Genomic DNA, 14431 nt, shown 5'->3' with positions numbered 1-14431 from the left:
TCGCCTGCCCCGCCCCCTTGGAGCCGGAACTGCTCCGGCCTCCGCCCTTCTGCCCACCTCCCGCGGCCCCCAGTGTGGCGTCACTTCCGCCAGCGCCCGGTCTCGCGAAGGCGCCAGGAGCGTCCCCACAGCCGGGAACGCGCTCCGCGGATGACAACAAATTAGTCGCGCGGCGGCAGTAGAGGTGTCCGCCTCAGCCCCTGCCGCCTCCCCTCGCGCTCTCTTGCACCCTCTCTCTGAGCCATTCGGGACCACCACGGAAGTCCCCTGGCCTGGGGCCAGGAGGACCCGTCTGCGTCTTGTCCCTTTTAGGCCCAGCGCGAGCGGCGCGGCGTCGGCGATGGGGTCTCCCTGAGGGACTCCCGGCGCGGAACGGGGATGGAGGGGCCACTCCAGGCTTAGGCCCCACCGCGGCCTGGAGCCAGAGTCGCGACCCCGAGGCCGGAGCCGCCGCCACCCGCGGCAGCAGCCAGCCCAGCTGCCAGCAGTCACCATGCCTTGGCCGTTTTCGGAGTCTATCAAGAAGAGGGCCTGCCGGTACCTCCTGCAGAGGTACCTGGGCCACTTTCTGCAGGAGAAGCTGAGCCTGGAGCAGCTCAGCCTGGACCTGTACCAGGGCACCGGGTCCCTCGCCCAGGTCCCCTTGGACAAATGGGTAAGAGCTGCCGGCGGCGAGCCGAATGGGGCTCGCTCCCCTCTTCAGAACTCTTTAAACCAGGGCCGTCCAAGATTGGTGACATTCAGTCCCTCCTTGGGAATTGTTTGGGCTCGAGTGTGGCACGGCTCAGAGAAATGTGTTAGTGTGTTGTTTAATCTGTTTCTAGCAAGTTTGCTCTCCTCAATCACGTGTTCCGGAAACTTAACAGATGTAATAGAGTCTATGCTACGGGAATAATTGAGTGTCAGTGCTTCAGGGGTCTATGAAACAGGCTGAGTAGGTACATGGGAGGAGGTGACCAGAACTGTCCCTTGGGATATGAGGGGCCGCAGGGTTTTGTGGCAAATAAACAACCCTGCCTCGTGGGATGACTTTCTGGAACGATTAATGGATGAAGAAGACCTTTGGATGTCAGAATCCCTAGTTAGGTGTTTTGGGTTGACTACTTGCACGCCGTGTTTGTCGTGGTGCAGCGTTTGCCATCTGGCAGAAAGTCAGGTGAAGGCCCCCTGTGCCAGCTTGTCTGCTTTTGCTTGATTATATGTTTACAAGATGGGTTTGTGTAACCAGCCTGCGAATGGTTGTGTGGCCCTAGTAGTGCTGTTGAGTTGCGCCTCTTTGCTCCACGTGACAGATCGTAAAAGCAGGTGTTGCAAAAGCGCTGAAGCTGCAACTTTCAGACATTTAAAGCCTACCTTCTACTTGTCATCCAGAGACTGTGAGTTGATTCATTGCTATGCAGGTGCTTCATGTGAATTTCAACTCACCGCATACAGTTGTACCAGCATTTATGTGTTCAATGCATAGTATTTTACATGAAGTATATTCAGTCTTGGGTTTGACAGGAATAGAGTGACTTCTCCCCTTTGCCCAACCCTTACTTCCTTAGCCACAGAAAATCTTAAATTATGGAAATACCTTATTATGACACTTAAATGAATTTGTGCTAGAGACTATAAATTAGTATGTAATTTTATCAGTATGTAGATGACTTAAACTAGGGAGAGACACAAGACAGTGGAAAGAGCCCTGGTTTGAGAGCAGTAAGACCCAGCCCTACACCAGGAGGTGAGAGTCCCACCCCTGGTGGGACTCTCCAGGCCACCACAATTAGCCAAGTGATTATGGACTTAGCAATTCACCTGACTTCAGTAAACACTAATGAAGCATACACTATGTTTGTGTTGCATTACGGTATTGCATTGCTGTAATTCTTTCCAAAGATAGGGATTCTGATATTTTTGATTTGAACAACCCATGATTCTACACTTTTGATAGAGTTATGAATAGGTTATCTTGAAAAAGGAGGGTTCAAGTTTTATTAATGCCTTTTGTGAGTGGAAAGACTTTGTATGCATTATTCTTTAATGACTTTAACCCTATAAGGTGGGCATTATTTTTTCTGTTTTGCAGATGGAATTAAGCATTTTCCCGTTCACACATCTAACAAGTATTACATCACATGGCCTAAGATCTAAAAGAAAGGCAGTTAATGTTTATCGATATCTATTTATGTCAGGCATTGTACTAGGCACTTTCATTTGTGAGTTTTATTTAATCCTTCTGGGAAATCAGAGGTAGTGCTATTTGAATTTTATAGTTTGTGTTCAGGATCATTGGCAAAATAATTTATGACTAAACTTAATCTGAGGATTCTGTTTTGTTCTTGATGGCCTGGGTTCTGGAAACTAAAATGATAATGTCAAAGCATCCAGTAAACATTTGCTGTTGTTGATTTATTTATTTTAGTGTGCTGTGTTGATGGTTAAGATTGGTGTGACCCTTAGATATAGCTATTCAGAGTTCTGATTCCAATTTCAGTTTAACACTTTATTTATTTTGGTAGAGCGTTCTCTTGCTTTGTCGCCAAGGCTGGTCTTGAACTCCTGGTTTCAAGTGGTCTTCCCACCTCAGCCTCCCAAGTGTTCAGATTACAGGCATAAGCCACGAGACCTAGCCAGATACTTGATTTTAATGACTTTCATGACTGAAAAAAAGGTACCTATAGAGATTCATAGATCCTAATGGAAAAACTGATCCTAATTGAGGAATTGCTGTACCACTAATATTTCAATTCTAAACGATCAATTATGCAAATAATTTTGTTGAATTTGGCAATGACATTCCTTTCATTCCTGATCTCAGTTTTTCTGATATTATGTCTAATTAATTAGGAGACATTGCACATATACACACAAGCACACACATGAAGTTTAAAATTCAGTTTTTCAAGGTCTTTGTTTAGAAGACTTTGATTAGAATAGTCTTTACATGTTTGTAAACATTTTATAGACTATATAGATGACTTAAAAATAAGCAGTGTTTTTAATGACATTGTTTTCAGTAACAAAAATCATGGAACAATGGAAACATTTCCAAATACAGTTTTTCAAATGTTCTCCCCATAGTACAAGTAGTCTTTGAAAAGTGGTTGCTTCCTTACTCTTTAATAAAGTGTTTATTTTGAAAAGATAGATTAAGTATGTTTTGTTTTTTGGAAAATACCTGCTAGGTAGGATGTATTACTAATAGTTATTGTCACAAATATGTAAACAGTAGGCAGAGAATTCTCTGTGTAAAAGGAAATTGCTTATCTTTAAATCCAACCCTTAAACGGTTGGCCATAGGAGAAACCAGGAAACCAGAAAGTAATTGCTGTTCACTGTCTCTTTACAAAGATTCTACTGTGTATAGGTCTGTTTTTCTTCTGTAGAAGGTAGGCGGAAATGTTTCTGTGTGCAGAAGTGGAAGGAACATCCAACTGAGGGCACCACTCTTAATCCTTCTCTGTTACAGAACTACTAGTCTTCTCTTTGTACCAGTTTGATATATGGTCTGAAGGAAGGTGCCAGTGCCCATTTGAATATTAAATATAAGTACAACTGTTTAAATTTGAAAAATTTAATACACAATGTCTCATTTTCTTACAGCCTTATGAATCATCTGATAATACTTTAGGTTATATACATCCAGTTTTGGAGATCACTACCTTAAATGTGGCCTGAAGTGGAGGGAGGAATAGAAGCAAGGGGTTTGGGATTGTTCCGTCATTGGAGTAGGCTGTCTAAAAATTTCATAAACTCCTTGTCCCTAGAAGTGGTTGATATGGGAAAATGTTGAAAGGAAGAAATTCTGTTTGGGTAGGAAGTTGGATTTAATGACTCACTCCTTTTTAACTCCTTATGACTCTGCCTTTATTTTTGTTTTTTAAATGGAATTTCTTTCATTAATTGATTCAATACATTTATTGAGCTCTTAGCATGTGCCACTGTGAAGGACTAGGGGATATAGCACTGAACTAAACAAAGATGCTTTTCTTACAGGAGCTTAAGAAGACAGATGTTAACAATTTATTACACTGAGGCCTTTTATTTTATTTTTGAGACAGGGTCTCGCTCTGTCACCTAGACTGGAGTGCAGTGGTGCGATCTAGGCTCATTGCAGCCTCAACCTTCCAGGCTCAAGTGATCCTCCTACCCCTCCTCCCCTCCCAGCAATAGCTGGGACTACAGGTGCATGCCACCACACCTGGCTAATTTTTGTATTTTTTGTAGAGATGGGGTTTTGCCATCTTGCCCAGGCTGATCTCAAACCCCTGGACTCAAGCAGTCTGCCCACGTCGACCTCCGAAACTGCTGGGATTACAGGCGTGAGCCACCATGCCCAGCCACTGAGGCCTTTTAACTTCAGTTTAATAATGTTTCAATTGCTGCTTATATTATCTTGTTGTATCATACAATTGTCTTCAGTTCAAGGATCATCGAGTAGTGATTACCAAGGCCACCTGGAGACTAGAGCGTTACCTTCACTTTTTCTATTTATATGCATGAAACTCATTGATGATAATTGAAAGCAAAATGCCTTTAACAAGAAGAATAAAAAGCTCTAAAGGAAGCTGTAGTGGGGTATTTATTTGCTGAGTGGTTCAGGTGGCTCCACTTTTAGTTTGAGAACTTTTTCTTGTTAGTATAGTGGTGAGTAAAAAAAGAAATACTTTATAGGACTGGTGAGGAAACACTTTGTAGGACTGGTGTGGAAAATATTGCTTGAGCCAAATAGGTTGAGAATTTTTCCTACTCATATACTGTAGTAGCCTATGGATTTTCACAGAATGACTGAATTTCAAGGTACCTTATGCGACAAGCTACATGGGATTTTGCCCAAGTGGTTGTAAGACTGGGCATAAATATAACCTATTTAACATCTTAAATTTAGGGAAATTATTTGTAGCTTAGTGGCACACTGTAAATTCTGGAACTGTTGACTCTAAAACTGTTAACACTTATCACATTTTTTTCTTTTTTTTCCTTTTCTTTCTTTTATTAGAGACAATCTCTGTTATCCAGGCTGGAGTACAGTGGTGCAATAAGCTCACTGCAGCCTCAAACTCATGGGTTCAAGCGATCCTCCAATCTAGCCTCCTGAGTAGGTGGGGACTACTGGTGTACACCACCACACCCAGCTGATTTCTTTTAATTTTTGTAGAGACCAGATTTCACTAAGTTGCCCAGGCAGATCTTGACCTTCTGGGCTCAAGGGATCCTCCCACCTCACCCCCGCCAAGTTGCTGGGATTACAGGCATGAGGCACCATACCAGGCCCCTTCAGTATTACTCTTCACTCCTGTAATAAACCTTTCTGAACCGTTGTGTTTAGAAGTTTTTAATGTAAACTTCTCTGCCACAAAATTGGGACAGAAAACTTCGTGTTTACTGAGAAGAGAGTTACATCAAGTACCGTTTCTTACATGGTTATCTAAGATTGACAGCTGTCCACTTTGCAAAGGCTAAGTCATTGCCTGTATATACTTTAAATACTTTAAAACACTGTTAGGTTTTTAATTGTTCATTTTTACTATAAAACTAATATATGCTCATTACAAAATATATGACGTATGCTGTATGAAGGAAATATATGACGTATGAAGTAATAAAGCTTAATCTTACCTCTTCCAGAGGTAACAATATGGTACAAAAATTAAGACTTTTAGTTTTGAAAATAATACATGAAGCAAGTAGTTCTAAACTTACCTTTCAAAGTCTTTTATGATGGGCCATTTTTAAAAATGGAATGTGTCAGACATTCTAAAAAAATTAACAAATCTGAAAAACACAAGTAGAGGGAAGAACTTTGATGACTGTAACTTGAGGTACCTAGTTGATGATGAAATAGGAAATTCTATAGAAGAAGCAGGTTTTCTCTACCTTCTGAAGTTGGAAGTGGGAGGCGGAGATTGACATTGGATAGAGAATAAGTTTACTATATTGATTTTTGAGGGGGCTTTAGAATGTGAGGACTTTAGATCTAGGTAGAGAGGCTCAGGAGGCACTGGGAAGTATAGGAAGATTGCAGCTGATAAAGATGGGCATTATCAGAGTTTCAATAGTGAATAACACAGTGGGAGGAGATGGAGCTGCTCAAAGCGCATGGGTAGTAAGCAGATTAGCTTGAGAAACAAAAAAGGCTGAAGATGAAACTTAGGTCAACTCCAGTATTTTAAGTTGTAAAGGATCAGAAAAGACTGAGAGGACGAAGTGTTATAAAAGTCGGGGGAAGTTAGAATTTCAAAAAGGGGAGTGGTCCTAGGAACTAGATAGAGATGAGAATTCCAGAAAGATGAGAACTGAACATTGTTCCTTGCATTTGTCATTTTAATGGTGGTTACGAGCAGTTTCAGAGGAGCTGAGATTAGAAGGTTGCTCGTAGTTTGCAGTTTGAGCAGATAGCTACCTTGACAGAGAAAATGGGGTTGATGGCTATAGGGAACATGGAGCAAAGTAGGGGTTTTAGTTTGCTTTTGAAGATAATAGTAATCATTCATTACACACCTTCCATCTCCATACACTGTACTGTGTGGGTGCATTTACATACGTTTTCTTACTCTAAATTGGGTTCTAACCGTTTACATACATTATCTTACTCTAAATTGGGTTCTAACCTTTTCTGATTATGAGGTTAAATAACTTACTCAAGCTTAGTATTAAGCAGTGCAGCAAGATTTGAAACCTGTCTTTCTTACTCCTGTATTTTTTTGTACATCACACTGCCCCAGATTCAAGAAACCACAGCACTGAGTTCACCTGGTAATTTGCTAACATACAGGCTTCTGGCCCCTTCCATTCAGATTTTGGTTCTAGAAATTCAAGAATCTGCATTTTTAATAAACATCCTAGGAGATTCTAATACATATGGTCCTTGACTGAATTTTAAAAAAGACTTACACTAAAGGAATGCAGAGTTTTTCCATTGCGTTTTAAAAGCTTATTCTATGAGCCAGCTCCCAAGCCAGTACTACATTAAAAAAATTATTGTATGTTAATACATGGTTTTGCTTAGCCTCCTGCAAAATCTTCCGTTGTGCAATTACATTTCTGTTTTTTTTTTGTGCTTTTCTGCAGTGATTGATTGAATACCTTTTGCAAGTTACTTAGGTTTTTTGATCCTCAATTGGCATATTTGTAAATTGGGTGCAAAAATACCAATGCAGAGGGTTATTGTGAAGATTTAATGCAGGTATAAATGTAGGTATAAAATAGTACTCTGTGGTGTCCTGTCTGTAGTAGGTGCTAATTAAGTGTTAGTCTAAATCAATTCATACACACTTTTATGCTCTGTCTTATCTCAATTTGAATTCTGATGCCTTGGTTTAAAGTAATAAAGATGTATTCTTTGCCTAATCTATGGAATTAGATATTTAAAAAGAAATATATAATTTAATGTTTGCTTTTCTTATCATCAAGTACACCTTGAGTTCCTTTATGGAGCTCATCATTGTACTAGGTAGATACTGTGAAAGATAAAGAACAATGGCCAACACTGAAAAAGTGTTTGCTTAGTACCAGGAACTATTAATATGTTGGTAGCTTTACATATATTACCTCATTAATAGTCACAGTAACTCTGTGTAGTTACTATTTCTATTTTATGGATGAGGAAATTGAGACTTGGAAATTAAGGATTTGTTCAAAGCCACCCAATTAGTTAGTAAGTGACCTTAACATATGCTGTTTTTTTTAAAGGAGTGGGCTTCTCACACCTGTAACTATCTGATCTTTGACAAACCTGATAAAAACAAGCAATGGGGAAAGGTTTCCCTATTTAATAGATGGTGCTGGGAGTACTGGCTAGCCATATGCAGAAAATTGAAACTGGACCCCTTCCTTACACCATGTACAAAAATCAGCTCAAGATGGATTAGACTTAATTGTAAATCCCCATACTATAAAAATCCTAAAAGAAAATCTGGGCAGTACCATTCAGGACGCAGGCATGGGCAAAGATTTCACAACAAAGATGCCAAAAGCAATTGCAACAAAAGCAAAAATGGAGAAATGGTTATCTAATTAAACTAAAGAGCTTCTGCACAGGAGAAGAAACTATCACCAGAATTAATAGCCTATAGAATGGGAGAAAATTTTTGCAAGCTATCCATCTGACAAAGCTTTAAAAAAGTCCGGCATCTACCAGGAACTTACACAAATTTACAAGAAAATAATAACCCCATTAAAAAGTGGACAAAGGACATGAACAGACACTTCTCAAAAGACAACATACATGTGACCAACAAACATGGGAAAAAAAGCTCAACATCACTATCATTTGAGAAATGCAAATCAAAACCCCGAGATACCATTTTACTCCAGTCAGAATGGCTATTATTAAAAAGTAAATGAAACACATGTTGGCAAGATTGTGGAGAAAAAGGAATGCTTTTACACCGTTGGTGGGAGTGTAAATTAGTTTAGCCATCGTGGAAGACAGTGTGGCGATTCCTCAAAGACCTAGAGGCAGAATACCATTTGACCCAGCAATCCTGTTACTGGGTATATACCCAAAGGAATATAAATCGTTCTGTTATAAAGATACATGCACTCTTATGTTCCTTGCAGCACTATTCACAATAGCAAAGACATGGAATCAACCCAAATGCCCATCAGTGATAGGCTGTGTAAACAAAGTGTACATATGTACCATGGAATACTATGCAGCCATAAAAAGGAATGAGATCATGTCCTTTGTAGGGACATGGATAGAGCTGGAAGCCATTATCCTTGGCAAACTGATGCAGGAACAGAAAACCAAATACTGCATGTTCTCAATTATAAGTGGGGGAACTGAATGATGAGAACACATAGAGACATGGCAGGAACAACGCACACTGTGGCGTGTTAGAGGATGGGAAGTGGGGGAGGGAGAGCGTCAGGAAGAATAGCTAATGAATGCTGGGCTTAATACTTAGGTGATGGGATTATCTGTGTAGCAAACCACCATGGTACACATTTACCTGTGTAACAAACCTGCACGTACTCTACGTGTATCCCTGAACTTAAAAGTTGGAAATAATAAATAAAGGAGTGATCTTTAAACATGTTTGTTCAATTATCTCTAAAAAAATTTTTTTAAGACTACCTATTCCTTGTACATTTAAAATTGACTTAATTTTTTTATTATAATTTTAAATAGTTGTAGAGAATGACTTGTGTTTAAATATTGATATTAAAATATAACTTTTTTCATCCAGTGGGATTTAAAAATCATACAGTCATTTAAAAATGCTTGAACAATCTCTTCATTAAAGTTGGAAATTTAGCATTATATCTTTTTCCATTGAACTCATATGTCCATTATACTTTCTTTGCAAGATTTCAGTGTAATTTATATAGTTTATGCTTGACTTTTATTGATCATGCTGTCATTTCTCTGCAATAAAAACATATTTAATTGAAATTGATTATATTAAATTTTTTCCTGTTGCCGTTAGGCTTTCTTTTGCATTAAGCGAATATTTTCTGGTGTAACATTTTAATTCCTTTAGTGATTTCATATATGTGTGTGTGTGTGTGTGTGTGTGTGTGATATATTTTTTATTTATTTTTTTTTGAGACAGAGTCTCACTGTGTCACCCAGGGGCACAATCTCGGCTCACTGCAACCTCAGCCTTTGGGATTTAAGTGATTCTTGTACCTCAGCCTCCCTAGTAGCTGAGACTACAGGCCCATGTCACCACACCTGGCTAAATTTTTGTTTTTTTAGTAGAGATGGGGTTTCACCATGCTGCCCAGGCTGGTCTTGAACTCCTGCACTCAGGCAATCTGCCCTCCTCGGCCTCCCAAAGTGCTAGGATTACAGGTGTGAGCCACGATGCCTGGCTCAGTATATATATATTTTAAATTATTTATTAGTGATTGCTCTAGAGCTTACTATATTCATTTTATCAGTACAGTCATGTGTTGCTTAACTACAGGGATATGTTTTGAGAAATGGGTCATTAGGCAGTTTTGTTGTGTGAACATCATAGAGTATACTTGCCTAAACCCAGTTGGTAACTATATACCTACTGTATACCTAGGCTGTATGGTACAACCTATTGCTTCTAGGCTGTAAACCTGTGAAGCATGTTACTGAGTACCATAGGCAACTGTGACACAGTGGTGTTTGTGTATCTAAACATAGAAAAGGTATGTAAAAATACGGTATAAAATATAAAAAATAAAGATAAAAATTGATATGACTGTATAGGGCACTTACCATGAATGGAGCTTGCAGGACTGGAAATTCCTCTGGGTAAGTCAGTGAGTGAATGCGAAGAAGGCCTAGGACATACTATCCACTACTGTAGGCTTTATAAACACTGTTCACTTAGGCTATACTACATTTATAAGGACATTTTTCTTTTAATAATAAATTAACCTTAGCTTACGGTAACTTTGTATAAACTTAAAAAATTTTTTAAACTTTTTGTTTCTTTATAATAGCATTTAGCTTAAACACATTGTACAGCTACGCAAAAATTTTTTTCTTTATATTCTTATAAGCTTTAAAAATTTTTTTTAATGTTTTTACTTTTTAAACTTTTTTGTTAGAAACTAGACACAAACACACATATTAGCCTAGGCCACACAGGGTCAGGATCATCAGTGTCACCGCCTTCCACCTCCACATCTTGTTCCACTGGAAGGTCTTCAGGGACAGAAACATGCACAGAGCTGTCCTCTCCTGTGATAACAACGCCTTCTTCTGGATACCTCCTGAAGGACCTGCCTCAGGCTGATTTACAGTTGACTTTTTTTTTTTTTTTTTTTAAGTAGGAGTATACTCTAAAATAATAATTAAAAAGTGTAGTATAGTAAATACATAAACCAGTAGCATAGTTGTTTACTATCACTCTCAAGTATTATGTACCGTGCATAACTGTTTGTGCTAAACTTCTCTTCATCTGGCAAAACAAGAGGCTTATTTGCACCAGCATCACCACAGACATGTGAGTAATGTGTTCCGCTACCACCTTATGATGGCTATGATATCACTGGGTCATAGGAATTTTTCAGTTCTATTATAATCTTACAGGAACACTGTCCTATATATGATCTGTCTTTGATCAGATGTCCTTCTGTGTTGTATAACTTTATTTCCTTCAGATAATCATGGAGCTTTAAGTGTTATCTTTCTTCTGGATTGTATTGTAATTACAGTTATTGTTATGTATATAGTTGATCCAAACAGTATACATTTATGCATTTTGATAATTAAGATAAAAACTTTTTCTTTCTTTTTTTTTTTTTTTTTTTTGAGACAGAGTCTTACTCTTGTCACCCAGGCTTCGGTGCAGTGGGTGATCACAGCTCACTGCAGCCTTGACCTGCCAGGATCAAGCAGTAATCCCCACGTTAGCCTGCCAAGGACCTGGGACTACAGGCATGGCCTACTATGCCATCTAATTTTTGTATTTTTTGTAGAGACAAGAGTTTGACCAGGTAGCAAAGGATGTTCTCAAATTCCTAGGCTCAAGCGATCCTCCTGTCTCAGCCTCCCAAAGTGCTGGGACTACTGGCATAAGCCACCATACCCAGTACACATAAAAACTTTCATTGGAAATAAATTTCTTAATGATAGAGGTGGATCGTGTTCCCCTCTTCCCTAATTAATACATCCATAGGTGAATATGCTTATAGCTAGAATTTAGTAGGTCTCAGCATACATTTTATTCTAAATTTAAAAAATAGATACAAGCTTGAGATATACTGATGTTATAAATCAGTAGATGAGAATTGAGAGATTTTTCAGGAGCAACATCACTTAGTTCTTTGGATTTCTGAGAGTCATGTGAAAAAAATGTATAAGATGGGAAAAGAGAAAATGTACTGCTGGCCATGTGTGGAGGTTTTTATACCTTAGACAGTACATAAGGGAGAATTTCTAAAGGGAGAAAAATATGGCTTTTTTGGCCTAAGTGGGGAGAAGGAAGATTGTTCAAGGAACTATGGGACAGGAGACCCAACATAATGCCACCACTGTCTGGAGTCTTCTCATCCATTTTAGGAAAGAATATGTCTGGATACCTTAAAACCATCCATGCCTATGTACTACTGGAAAGGTCTTTAGGATTATACAAATCTCAGCATGAAGTAGGAATCTCCAAAAATAAAACAAGCCAATCCAGTTCTCACTATTCAACCCTAGGGTACAGACAAAGAATTATAACATAACCCTATGCAATATAGCATGCAGGAAGCACTTTACATATAAGCTGGCATTTAATATTTGTTATTTTAGTTTGAAAAGTAAATTGTCTTTAAAAAATTGCATTTATGTTCATTCTGTCTGTCTCCTGTTGTAGTCTGGTTTGCCCCACCATGCCACTGAAATTGCTTTTAATGGGATCACCAATACTTAAATATCACTGAGTCCAGTAGACATTTAAACTTTGACTTCTTGTTAGCTTTTCTTGAGCTTGACCACTCTTCTCTTTCACTTTGTCTTTCCACGATTTTCTAGGACATGAACCTCTCTCAATTTTCTTTCTACCTCTCTGCCTGCTTTTTTCTAGTTCATTCTGCAGGCTCCTCTTTCATAACCCATTTCTTAAATATTGATGTCTATGAGTTCTGTCTTAGGCCTCTTCTCATTTTACCCTATATACATTCCCAAAGGTTTCTCTCCTCATGCGGTGGCTTCAGTTACCCACTTGTTTATTTTTTATTTATTATTATTATTTTTTGAGACAGGGTCTCACTAAGTTGCCCAGGCTGGAGTGTAGGGGCACAATCTTGGCTCACTGTAACCTGTGTCTCCTAGGCTTAAGCATTCCTCCCACCTCAAGCCTCCTGAGTAGCTGGGATTACAGGCATGCGTCACTACACCTGGTTAATTTTTGTATTTCTTGTAGAGACAGGGTTTTGACATGTTGTTGTCCAGGCTGGTCTCTCTGCTCAGGGTCCTCCTACCTTGGCATCCCCCAAATTTGGAATTAAAGGTGTGAGCCACCATACCTGACCTACCCTCTGTGTTTTATAATGTTCATCTGTATCTCCAGTAGAGATGGCTCCTCTGAGCTCTGGCTGGAGAAAGCTCCATCCTCCTCTTTAGCACCTCTACCTAGGTACTTCCTAAATGTGTACTTTGGAACTGAACTTCTCATCTTCCCTCTAACCTGCTTCTTTATGTTTCTGTATCTCAGTAAATGACATCTCCTGGGTGTCATTCATAATTCTTTCTTTCCTTTACCCCTCATGATGCCAATTAATTTTTCTGCTCCCTAAATACGTTACAAAAATTTATCCACTTCTGACTGTCGTCAGTGTTGCTCTCTGTGCCAAACTAGCTTCTCTAGCTTCTATTACTTGCAACAGCCTTCCTGCTGGCATCTTCGCTTCATGTTCTACATGGTAGCTGAAGGGGCCCACTAAAAGTTTGAATCTTATCATGACATCCTTGCATAAAGCCCTTCAATGGCTTCATATCACCCTTAAGATAAATTTCAGACTCTTTAACATGCATTACAAGACTCTGGATCCTACTCTTCCTTATTGACGTAGCCTTATTTCTGGATTTTGCCCTGGCACACTGAAGCCTAAATCAACTTTTCTTTTTCAAATACTGTGGTGTATCAAATATGTGTGTGTACTTCTTTGACTTGTGCTTTCTTTGAATCCTTCCACATGCTCTTGTCTTTGCCTGGACCATTTTGCCTGATCAACTCCTTCTAGTCTTCTGGTCCCATCTTCAGAAAGCACTCTCTCAGGTGGCCTGGGTTGAATCTACAGATTAGGTTCTGTTATGTATTCAAGTAGCACAGTGTATTTCCTCTGCATACAATCATCACACTTTAATTTGTCTCTTTCATGGTATACTATCTTGTAAGCTTAGCCAGGATGGGGATCTTCTTTATCTTGGTCTCTGTTTTCTTTTTAATTTTTAACTTTTAATTTTTATGGGTATATAGGCATATATATTAATGAGGTACATGAGATATTTTGACACAGGCAATACAATGCCTAATAATTACATCGGGGTAAAAGGGATATGCATCACCTCAAGCATTTATCCTTTCTTTGTGTTACATATAATTCAATTGTGTTCTTTTAGTTAAAAATGTACAATAAATTATTATTGACTAGCCACCTTGTTGTGCTATTAAATACTAGATTTTATTCATTCTTTTTTTTTTTGAGGTGGGGTCTCCTGTCTCCGAGGTTGGCATGCAGTGACATGATCTTGGCTCATTGCAGCCTCCGCCTCCTGGGTCCAAGTGATTCCTCTGTTTCAGCCTCCCAAGTAGCTGGAATTACAGGCATGTGCTACCACATCTGGCTAATTTTTGTATTTTTAGTACAGATGAGGTTTCACTGTGTTGGCCAGGCTGGTCTCGAACTCCTGACCTCTAGAGATCTGCCCGCCTCAGCCTCCCAAAATGCTGAGATTATAGGTGTGAGCCACCGTGCTTAGCCCTTGGGCTTATTCATTTGAAATATATGTTTGTGCCCATTAACCATC

At 39.2% G+C, this 14431-nt stretch overlaps 1 protein-coding gene across 2 annotated transcripts in view; it reads left to right on the top strand.

Annotated features, from left to right (window-relative positions):
- Nucleotides 1-98: 98 nt before the first annotated feature.
- Nucleotides 99-14431, top strand: part of ATG2B (autophagy related 2B) — an 84531-nt gene continuing 70198 nt past the window's right edge. For both annotated transcript variants that reach the window (XM_074393572.1, XM_003928836.4), the window contains exon 1: nt 99-655. In XM_074393572.1, coding sequence (XP_074249673.1) covers nt 494-655 — 162 coding nt within the window. In that variant the 5' untranslated portion in view covers nt 99-493. The remainder of the gene's footprint in view (nt 656-14431) is intronic.

This window comes from Saimiri boliviensis, chromosome 2 (genome assembly GCF_048565385.1).
Source record: "Saimiri boliviensis isolate mSaiBol1 chromosome 2, mSaiBol1.pri, whole genome shotgun sequence".
NCBI classification, from domain to species: Eukaryota; Metazoa; Chordata; class Mammalia; order Primates; family Cebidae; genus Saimiri; species Saimiri boliviensis.
The sequence above is the reverse complement of the archived record's forward strand: the minus strand, read 5'-3'. Positions and strand labels throughout refer to the sequence as shown.